The 12340-nt window shown below is 37.2% G+C and overlaps 1 protein-coding gene across 1 annotated transcript in view; it reads right to left on the minus strand.

The window, feature by feature from the left end:
- CPNE4 (copine 4) overlaps positions 1-12340 on the minus strand; it is a 201979-nt gene that overhangs the window by 30490 nt on the left and 159149 nt on the right. The window contains exon 11 of the mRNA XM_059819136.1: positions 9275-9408. Within this exon, the coding sequence (XP_059675119.1) occupies positions 9275-9408 (134 nt within the window). The remainder of the gene's footprint in view (positions 1-9274; positions 9409-12340) is intronic.

Raw genomic sequence — 12340 nt, forward strand, 5'->3', positions numbered from 1 at the left:
CAGGAATGCCTGTCTCACCTGCGAGGGAAATAATTAATGAAGCAGGGGAATACAAATCTCCTGAAGCTAACTACCATAAGGCATCAACTCATGAAGTAACTAACAAAGCCGAATGGATTTAAACTTCCCCTTGTTAACATCAAAAGAATTGCAAAAGAAGCTCTGCAGGGTAAAAATATCAAGTGAACTCAGAAATTCCTAGCCTGGGGAAAGGTAAATACCCACAGAAAAAAAAGTCATCAGAGCTTGGGGGAGAAGTAGGTTAAGCAATATGAAATGGCAGTGAGATATATCACTTGCTAGAAGGATAGCCTAATAAAATGGCATACTCAGGAAGGTGAGATAAAATGTCAAGCTTCCCTGCAAGATGACAAATAAATTGCAATGACCTGATTTATACCTACATGAATGACCCAATTCAGTAAAATGTATCTTGAAAAAGAAATGGGACTTCATAACCGGGGAAGGGGATGCTGCAAGAGGCTACAGCAAGTTACATTTAATTTCTCAAATCCAGGCAGTTTCCGGACAGTCCTATGTATTTTAAGGGGTTGCGCATATGTCCCTGTACTTACCAAAACCTTAATTCTATGGTGAATTGGCATATCTGTGGGATCATATATGAAAAAACTGTATCATCACGGAAAAGGTCATTCTCACACAGACTGTAGTCTCAGATGTTTAAAACTTGGCATGTCTTGAAGACGACATTGCAGGCAGCAGGCTGAATTCCATCACGTAACATGCAAATAGTGTAGAACTCCACATCCAACAGTGGTGGGGCCCTGCCCTCTTGAAACACAAGTGTGACTTTCAAGTTTCAGGGTGTACTGCACTAAGCAACCACAAGAACAAAAGCTTTGCTACATATGCATGTAGCTTTGCTTTTTTACAAATTACAGTGGAAAGGGTTAGTCAGAGACCTTCCTCTGCAATAATTTTCTATCAGAAAATACCTGTCTATAAGGGGTGGGCTGGGAAGAGGGGAATACAAGACTGTGTTGGCATATATATGCAGGGAGGTGCTGGGAGAGGAATTTCTCATCAAATGCTCTCAAGATACAAATGAGCTTTCTAGGATGAGCAGGATAAAACCGTTATAGAGCTTGTATTGTGATTTAATGTGACCAAATGAGCTGTTGATGTAATTGTACCAAAATCAAAATGACATTAAGTCAAAATGAAGAACACTATCAAAACACGTTAGAGCAAAATTATAAGTGAAATATACTGATGACTAAACATTCAGCTAGGCATCACTGAATATGCAAGAGGCAATGGGCTACTACCCTCTGTTCATCTGCTGATTTGGAATCTCTGATCAAGGTTAATTTCACAATAATTTGGAGGGGATAGTAAGGTAGTAAGTGGAACCTAATTTGCAAGAGTTTCCTAGCTTCAACTGAGAGCAATTTGACCCACAAACATCCTATTAAGGTCGACTCAGGCAAAAGGTGTCCACTGTCTGTAAAGGAAGAAACTTATATGAGAAGATTTAGAACGTGGTGTTCATTTATGGATGGATACATTTCCAAATGGGAATAATTTGCTTGTCAGCTATATGCTAATATAATGGAGTGGATGACTAGAATAGTTTTATCCTGAGCAATGCAAAGAGGAAATTCACGCTTCTGAAATGATGGAAATGATGCACTGACTAAAGATGTACGAGATCAGTATCAGATGGCATCTGTGAAAATGGCAAGATAAATTGCTCTCTCCTGTATTTATGCTTATTTACTTATTAATACTTATTTATTTACACAGGTGTCTAGTGTCTACAGCAGTAGGTGGTATGCAATTTCAAATAAAGTTTGTAGGGTTTTATACTTCAAGTCATTCTCTTCAGAAAGAAATGCTGACAGAGAAATCCCAATGGTACCAGTCTGCACTGTCCCAAAGAAGTGTCAACTGCTGCACAGAACAAAGATCTTCCTCAGAGGAGTTTTCAAGCTGAATTGAAAAACAGTAAAGACTGCATAGACAAGCCCTGCAGAAGGTTCAGATTTTGATGTATCTACTAGCTGACAGAATGCAGCAGAGGTCTCTGAAAAGCACGTGGAGGAAGCAGTTGTTTTGCTAATAAACTTGGAAGGGACTGCTCGTGACTGATACACTGACACAGGAGATGAGTTCCTGGAAGAAGAGGCAGCGTAAACAGGACACAAAGATGAAAACTTGGTAAGGGAAACACAGTTGTTGCACTAGACTAATTCCCCTGTACTGATTCTTGGCATAAAAAGTAGTAATTGTAGAAACCCCTGTGTGGCAGCAGTCTGCAAATACAGGTTCTGCAAAGGCAAATACTAAATATGTGTACGTATATGTTATGTAATTGTGCCAGCCTAGGTCCTCAACAGTTAAATCCAAGGATTTTCAACCCAGTTTAGTGATTAAAAGTATTAGGAATTCCTTTTTCCCTATGCAGTTCTAGTCCTGGGTTATCCAAATACTTCAGAATAAGTTTACCCACAACTGAGCTTATTGATAAACATAAGCCACAAGTTTTTCTGTATAGGTTACTGTTTTTCTGTTTTTCTTCTGTTGTATGTCTATGCAAATTTAGACCTATTAAAGCACTAAATAAAAAGATTCATGTCTTTTCCCCCATGATTTTTAAACTCGTTTAGATGTGCTAATCAGCTTTTTTGCTTAACAGCCTCCAAAAAGTTTGTTTCTGTAATTAAAGTGATAAAGAGAGATACTTAATAATTAAGCATATTTTTATTTATTGATCTGCATGGGTATATTAAATTTTAACATCTATAGCTCTACATAAGAATCTCATGAAATATTTAATGCCACATATAGTGCCAGTTATTCTAGGCATCATTCTTTTGCCCCAGTTTTAATGAACTACTATTATACTACTATCTCAACCAAAGCAAGTTTCTGCTTTTCTCCTTGTGTCTGGCAAAATTACCTCAAGGTATTTAACTCAGAACCCTCCAGCCAGGGTAACTCTCTGAGTTTTCACCTGCAAACCCAGACATAGCTTCAGGGTGACTGACCTGTTAAGTAATTCTTGGGGATGAGGCTCTGATTAATAAAGCAGACTGCAAGGTGTAAACTCTGGGATCTCTTTCCTACTTAAAGCCTGAGTTGAAAACACAGCATTTAAGTATGTACTGATCTTTGTATTTGAGACCAATCACACTGATTTATATATGACTTCCGTAACTTGCACTGTATTGTATATTATATAGTATACCTTGTCCTCTTTCTCCTCCCTAACTGCCCTCTGCTGGGTACGTCAGGAAATGCGTTTCTGGGACAGTTGGACCTTTCATCTGACTTTTAGTTTTTTCCTTTCTTAGATCTACACTGAAAGGGATGTGCTGGACTGGGAACCCTGGTCTGTTTATTTTCTCCTTTCATTTTTTTCCCCTCTTAATTTTCAAGTGCACTTTACTGCATGAGGGAAGGAAGGTTTTATATATGGTTTTCAATCAGAGTGAATGCACTCACTCAGGCCTAAAATACTGAAGAAGAAATCGTAACAAGGAATTTTTGCATCTAGTCAGCTACTTCTGCAATTCATTGTTTGCATAAGCTAACGTTGAAACTCAGACTGAATTCAGGACTTTCGTATCTTTTGTGGAATGTAGCCCAGTTTTTAATTTTTCACTCTTAAGTATTTTACAGAGCTCTACACATAAATAGTTTCTGCACTTTGCAGGAATAATGTACTCTTTTCTCATTAGTGGCCTTTGGGGAGGTTGCTAGACAAGTGTGTTTTACACAAGCAGTTTATTTGTTAACATACGATCTCAGTGTGAATGTCAGTTTTAAGGAGCTACTTGAGTATTTAGAGTTAAGGAGGCTATTTGCCTAAATAAGAAAGGACATTAGTGTCAGGAAATAGATAGAATTTATCTTCCGTGTGTTTCAAGGGCTCTTGGAAATAATTAAGAACTAATTTTTGAAATAGCTTTTGAATACAAATAAAATGAAGACCAATTTTGTGACATCATTTTACAAAACTATGTGGTCAAACACATGGAATCATGAGTTGAGTGTGTAGATTAGAATGGGGATGGCCCATCAAGAATGGGAAGTTCCACAAATATCCAATGCAACAAATTCTTAAAAGAAGTATTTGATAAAAACATCTAACCTTTGTCTTTTTCAAGGTATGAGTATTGATTTGACCACACAAAAGCTGATTCTCACACATGTTTGTGAGCCCTTTCTTTAAACCAGTGAAGAACTCTGAATGTATGCACAAATATAAAACTGTATGTAAAAATTAATCAAAAAGCTCATCCAGGTATATGGGAGGCTCTGAACATTTGGGTGTGGGGTGACCAATTAACAATAAAGTTCAAATTCAGTAAAACTCTTAACTCCATCTTAGTGCCATCTATATTTTGCATAATACTTCAGTGTTTGCTTGAGTCAGACTGAATTCAGTGGGATTAGATAATAAGCTCTAGCGTCTTGCTGAATCAGGACAGAGGTTTTAATGCAAAGATAAATATTTAATGTAATAAAATGAGATTCTTAATAAGCAGAAGAGAAAGGAAAGCTACTAACTGCAGAAATCAGATTTCAAACTGAGGAGCAGATTTGTAAGTCCTGCCATGGGCTTGACTCACAATATCATCATTAAAACCTGTAATAATGTAAGATCATTTAGGAAGTATTTCAGCCTTTAGCACTGTATGCATGTAACAGCAGTTATCCTTACAAACAAGCTATTTAAAGTCCCGTTCCAGCCCTTTTTCCTTTGCCAGAGACAGCAATCACTGCAGAATGAAAGATGAGCCACACTCATGGCTAGTTGCTTGTATTCCAGCACCGGTAAAACAAATCATTAAGATCAAAGGACCAGCCATTTTAATAAACTGTGTGTGCTGTTGTTATTGTGACTTATGGCTTTGCTCTGCAGAGAGGGAAGCTATAAAACAGCATAAAAGAGAAATCAATTTTTTTACTGCATGGTAAAATGTTAACCATCTATATTATACATATATATGTATATAGCTCTAGGAGCTTACGTAAGAGGTTCACAGCACACCTGAACTTACCTTGGGAAAAGTACTTGTTTTATCTATAGATACTAATTTTCATAGATATGTCCAGATCATAATAATGGAAACAGGCTTGTCAACATGCACGTGTATGTGCTGGGGGCACATCTCAGTACTATTTGGGTGCTGGTTCTCGCCTACACAAGGCAGCTGTGTTGCGCTGTGCAGCTCATAAGCGTGGTCTCCCCGCTGTTATTCAGACAGTACATCCTCCTGCAGAGCATGGGAGCTCCTCCCTGTCCACATGCCTCAGTTTTCTTTCAGTGGAAGCCAGGATGTGTGAAGGGGAAGAGAGAAGAGGTAGGTCAGGTCCTGCCTTGCAGTCAGGACATGGCCAGACCTTATGTTGAGACACAGGGGAAAGGAAATGTTCCCTGATTTCCCAGTTTAGCCGTAGGCTTCTCTGGCTTACAAAGCAGTGTTGTTCCATGCTGAGCAGGGGGTAGTTTTGTGATACAAATGAGAAGAGTTTGGGGAACAGTTGCCATGGAGAACAGGACACATTCAAAATTATTACTATATAACTTACAGAGTTTCATGGCTTTTATGACATAAAATTTTGGTTCACAGGTCTGATACTTTAACTGATGAATGATTTTCTTTCCTCATATCTGGGTATTCAACCAGCAAAGACACCTGCCATCTATCCTATGAAAATAGCATTCTCTTGAAGGGATCTCCACCGGGCTCCAAAACAAAGGGTGGCCAAAACCATTGTTCAGAGTTCATTAAGGGTAGAAGTCCTAAGCCAGCCATAGTGCACAGAGAGCTAGGTATAACCTCATCTGCCTTACGTGTAGAGGGAATATATGCACATTTGATAGTGATCAACTGATTTTTTCAGGATCCTGACTAGGCTGATATTGCTAGTCATCAGAAAGCACTTGATTCGACTTCTGTCCAGAGAGCTCAAGACTGAAATTACTGAGGTAAAGAATAAAAATGGAAAGATACAGAAGCATGTCCTTTTAATATTAAACACTTTGGTGGCCAATGATTTTTCATCATTTTCATGTTTCTCTATGCTACAAAAAGGTGGAGCAGACTTGCTCAATTTCAAGGTAAAATTATACCAGTGATATAATTCTTTATTTAAAAGAAAGTTTAAATGGAAATATATATTTCTCAATTATTGCTTCATGAGGTGATCTTTAAACATTCATGAGTCATTTATCTTAAAATAAATTCTTCTTGATGGAGCTGTCTGCTTATTTTACCAAATATTTCCAATAATAAGTTTTTAATGTGTTTTCCCCTTCCCAGTATTTCAAACTACATTTTAGAGCCTAATTCCTTAAAACTAATGAATGTTTCCCCTTCCTTTATGATCTATTGCTGCTGTTGCTTAGCCACTGATTATATCACATACAAACTTTATCTTCTCTCTTATGACAAATGTTGTAGCCTGAAACAATTCCACCATATAGATAAAGTATTAAGTCTTTTGTGCAGGTGAAGAGCTCTTCCATTTCCCATACCATTATCAGATTGGCCTATTCCTACAGGACTGCAGCATTTCTACAATCAAGATAATAATCAAAGTCTATTTCTCATTCTCTGAATATTGCTGATGAAAGAATGAATCTTACTCTTTCACGCTTAACTATGCAGAACAGCGCTATTCATTTAACTGTTTCAGGAATCTCTGAACCATACAGATAAATGGGCTTTTGGATGAGCCAGGATTATTCCACTGTATCAAGGGATGTGAGGCAGCGCTTAATTTGGAGCATTAATTACTTAGGGATACGTTATGTTAGGCTGATATGTATAGAAACCTGGATTATGAGATTTGGCTTGATTGACAGAACTAACTAGAGTATATAAAAGAAAATTTTGGATTTTGAGTGTGGTCTCTCTATATATTACTTGCCAATCCAATTCCTCCCAAATTACAAATAAATTTGAATGTTTCTAATTACAGAAGTATTTTAAGTAATAGCTGTAGGCTTTTTTTTTTTACAAACATAAAAAAGCAGTCTTTCGGTATATAAGTGTAGCAAAAGTATTTAGCATTCAGCAACTGTGATACTGAAATGCAAAAAGCATTGCAAACAACAGATTTTACTTTATTCCAACTATTCTTGCATTTGATGTAAATATGTTAATCCTGAGACCCAAAGAAAACCACTCCATTTTCCTTGGTTTGGATTGAAATCAGCCAGTTCTGCCCATTAGAGATAATTGATGGGTACAAACCAGAAAACTTCAGGTAAGAGCACTGCCATCTTTGTGGGCTCGTGTTTTAATCTTACTAAAGACATGCCCCTGTGCAAATGATGACACTCTGGCTCTAAACAGCCCTTAGGTTCAGCGGGTCCCTCTCTTTTCACTGCTTGCTGATCTTAACATGGAAAAAGAAACCCTACTCCAGTATTTGAAGCACAACTGGGTTCACTGGAACAGTTATTGATCTGTGCCACATTCTTGATTTTTAACTGAATACGAAACTCTTTTTTTAAAGTGTATATACAGAAGATCTGCTTTATAGGTCATATATGCTTGTACATCTCAAGGCTGCAACTAAACACAAAAAGAACTCCTATATAGAACCTGTAGATTATTTTGCGTGAAGGTTTGCTCCTTGTAATTTCTTTTCTTCTTTAGAGAAATGGTAAGTTTTAATTTCCAGTTTGCTGGATTTAAATCGTGCAACTATAAAGAAAAGGTCCTCACTTGACATTTGGATCACAAAGCATTGACCATGTTGAATCAACTTGCCCATGGGAATGTATTTATAGTGTCACAACTTGAGAGCATGTATAGGTCAAACACATGCCAGAAAGGTGACATTTCCCTGGGAAAAGAAATTATAGCTTTTGTTCAGCCCTAGTCCATAGCTCATACAATCTTAGTTGTGCTGATTAGCATCAATAGGCATTTTCTGTAGCATAAGAGAACTGAATGACGCTGATGGTTTCATTTAAAAAATGATGGGCCATTATTTTTTGTACGGATTGGAATGAGAGGAGAATCCTGATTTGGGATTAGTATCTGCATACAGGAGGGCCTGTGCCACTTAACTGTTTCATTTTCTTAAGAAATACACCTCAAGTGATAAAACAAAAAAATCTGTGTGCATAAACCAGACCTTTTTATTCCTTTCCCTATTTTGAAGTATATTAATCCACTAAATTATTGCTGGTAATTATTAAATTATGGGATAATCACTGAGGAATTATCAGCTCACTTACAATAAAATATTAATTTTCTCAGACTCATTGATTAAATTTGACCATCAAATTCTTACAGAAACTGTATCAGTGCAGTAGTTTCCTCATTCTTCTTTGAGAATACATTTCATTACCATGCAAATGGAAGTGCCTCTGAACAGGCTAATTGGTGTATGCAACAGGTAACATGCAAACCACAGATTAAGTCACTCCACAGTTTATACAGAAAGTATAATTCAAATTTGACTGAAAATACCATTGGTTGAGATCTGGTATTTACATATGGCAAAGTGGTGGGTGGATGTCTATTACATGTGCGAAGATTAGAAAGAATAATTGTATAAGATACTATGCCTCACCAACAAAGAAAGAACATTTAAAGTAAATGTACTTGGTAATTAGATTAATAATGGGCAATTAATTTGACAGAAGCAGGCAGCCTATTTGAAAGCAACAGAAGTACATAATGTAATCAAAGCATATTTGGCCCAATTACTTGCATTTGTTTATTTATTTAAAGGCATGGTGTGTGCACACATTATCACTATATTTTACATTTATTTTAGAAGAGACTGTAATATTCAAGAGGCCAGGAGAACACTGAAAAATACCACACATTTACATCTAAGAATAGATATGGTCACCAAGCAGTTTAGGCAACTAAAAATTCAGTTTCAAACACAAAATCTCGGGAACACTTTTCTGTAGGATGGGACAGACTCCCAACATATCAGAAAGGATGCTATCAGCATCTGCAAAACAGGCTTCAAGTTTAACACAAATGAAAAATCCACTCAAACATGTAATTTTGGCATGTGAATGCAAACCTGAAACTTAACACACATACCTTCCAAACAGCCAAGACCAGGCCTTTCATTACCATGAAGCTAATCTAAACCCACTGTCACTCTCAAAAGCGTGTTAAGGTAGACTAATCTTTCTGACGTGCATTCATTTCTCTTAAGTGACTAAACACGGAGCTATTGCAGCCGGCAGCAGGCAGTCATTGATTTCACACTGTGAAAACACTTTCTAAAGACAACTCTGTTATCAAATGTGGTTATTTACCTGTCATAGTCTTGGCAAATCTCCCCAACCGCTACCAATGCTTTCAAGTACTCATTGGGTTGATAGGGGTGGATGTAGTGCAGTGAGCAGCTGTTCCTGGGATCACCATTTGATGCAGTGAAATCTATAGCTACCTGGAAAAGAAGAAAAGCCAATGTGTTGTGGAGCTCTTCTGGGCATAAGTATAGCCACACCAACCATGTATCTTTACCAGAAACAGTTTTCTGCAGAGATTGCAGCCTTAAAGCAAAGGTCATTTTACAGTGTACTTCATCAAATTTGAACTACGATAGTATTGATAAATGTGTCTAAAAGTAAATGACAGCTTATAAAATAATAGCTAATAAAACTATAATGGCATAATTAGGAAAAAAATGAACTGCATTATTGTTCTATGTGGAAAATTATGTTTTAATACAGATGAATCAAGTTAAGTCTCTCTAGGTTCTCATACTTAATTAAATTATTCCAGCTCAGGTGATGTTCAGGACATAAAAGCTGTGTAGCAAAAATGCCCTGAGAGAGTTAAAAGTCCTACTAAAATTATAAATTAAAACTCCAGTTAGGGACATTTCTTAGCTATTTAAAACCTTACTGTGGCTGTAGTAATAGTAGTAGAAACTGCCTGTCTGGTATTTTTTGTGTTGACAACATCTAAGCATTAAATAATTAACCCTCCCAATTTCATAGATGATAGCAAGCTTACAGGTGAGCTGCAGGGTAAAAATAAAGCTTGAATCCTGCACAGATTTTTGTGTTGGAAAGGCTTAGAGAAGATTGTGGGAGGCATTCAACACAAAAGCAAATATTAATGAATCCTCCTAAAATTCATTTCTCCCTTTTAAAATGCTCTTTATACTTCTCACTGAAGATATACTCTAGCATGCATCTTCCTGTGATATGAGTGTCATGGACCAGAAAGCCCTCTTCTAAATTTTTGATGCTGCTTTCTAGGAATTCCTAAAAGAAGCAACAAGAAATGCAAAGGGTCTCACAGAGGGAACAAAGCCATTTATAAACTTCCTTACAAATTTTTCTGATGATGTCTTCCTCCAAAAAACCCCTTATACCTGGATCTTCAACAGATACAAATGCACAGAGTTAAATTTTCAGTTTTACAGTGCAGTTGACAGGTAAGGGCCTTGCTGAAGGCTGCAAAAAGAACTTTGAAGTCCCAGCTTGCCTCTGCAAATATGCAGCTTCCCCAGCTGGAGCCTCTGCTTGGCACAGGGAAGAGTATTTTACGCAGCTATAAAATGAAAATGAAACATGACATTTTCATTCTCCTTTAAAAAAGGGACACAGTCCTCCTGAAACTTATTTTTTGTTGTTAAAAACTAAAAGGGAAAAATCACACTGGGTCAACCCAACATGGCTTTTCCCCACTGTTTCTGATTTTCCACCTCTAACTCTCAACTGAAGAAAAGTATTTTTCACTGGGCTCTAGTTAGCTTGGAAATCCCTTCGTTGCCTTGATCACCTGTGAACCCCCTGCACCTCACCACATTTCAGTCAGGAGAGATGAGCTTGATTTGGCTTGGAAATAAAGTAATCTTTCACCTCCACTTCCCTACTCACTGTTCATGCACTGAAGCAGTGAGTCCATTTTCCACATAACTCAAGCTACCATTTTCGGAAAAAGATCTAACTTGAATAAATTAATGAGATACTTCTCATGTTCTCACTTGCATGCATGTATGTAACTGAGGAAGAAAGAAACACTAGTGGTTTGAAACACTAGCGGTTTGTGAAACCTAAGGTGAATCCATATACTTGTATGGATTGGCTTAGTCTTGGGACACTTGTTTTTAAAAAATCTTAGCCAAGGTGTTCATATTTTCTTGAAAAGTTGTATATTTTCTCTAATATTAATTTAACTTCAAGTTTTTGTTCTGATTCTAGAAAGTGCAGAAATTTTACTGTATGATAGTGAAACAGAGGGCATTCCTGTAAAATTGTTAAAAGCGGGTGTTTTCACCAATAAGCCCAAACCAGACATTAATGAGGCTGGAGCGACACCAGGCAGAACTAGATAAATCTTCCTTCATGTCTGTTAGCCATGGCTAAATGCTTTTTAACTGAAAACAAACGCACAGTGTAGGCATAAGCAGTGGGTTTCATGAGCTGTGGCTAATGTCTGGGAAAAAAAAAAACCTTCCCCAAAACAAGTTTCCTTTTTGGAAATGGTCCTTGTAGTAGAGATCTGCTGATAAGCAAAAGATATCCTAATTTCCTATGATGAAGCCTTTATGAATACTTGTACTTGGATGCACTGTACTTGACTTTGATCCAAATCTCTGATTCCCGAGGGGGAGACTTTTAAGAAAGATGTTCACTGTTACTTGCCACAATTCCAAAATAACAAGGCAGAGCTCTGCTCTTTTAGCATTACCTGGCAGTATGAAGATCTTGTGCAAATAAGTAGGATAAGGATTTGTAAAACTAACATATCACAAAAGCTGGGCTAATATCACAGCTGAGCTAATCTTCTGGGCAGCAAGTAGGAAACTTTCTAATAGTGCATACATTTGATTTTTATCAGTGTATCCTTAAATGTATCAGTTCAAATGTACCAGTCATCTTCCCACAGCTGAATAGGAACATTACATAGTAATAACTACACTCTTAATACTTTTTTTCCTCAGCCTTGTAAAAGAGTGATTTTCATTGCACTGAAAACATCCTACATAGCTTGGACCTCCTGCTAGAACTGTCAGCAACGAATCAGCCTGTCCAACACCGTGACCTGCCTGAATAAGAATCTGTCCAATATATCTTTCTATTACAGTTCCTTTTATGCACGTTATACATCCTCTCTGCTGTACTTCCTAAAGTGATGAAAATGTCATCTGACTACAGACCCATTTGCACTGCCAACTTCTGAACATTTCTTCTGCAGCAGGGAACGCTGTCTGATAAGAGATACAGCATTTTGCAATAAGCAGTGCATAAAAGTAGCGGGCTGGAATCAGCAATATTGATCTCTATAGATGAAAGCTTCTTAATAAATGGTTTTAAAGTGAAGGAGAAGTTTATTTTCATTTTTCAGAGACATTCTTTCTAGCT

This window comes from Gavia stellata, chromosome 6 (genome assembly GCF_030936135.1).
Source record: "Gavia stellata isolate bGavSte3 chromosome 6, bGavSte3.hap2, whole genome shotgun sequence".
Classification (NCBI taxonomy): domain Eukaryota; kingdom Metazoa; phylum Chordata; class Aves; order Gaviiformes; family Gaviidae; genus Gavia; species Gavia stellata.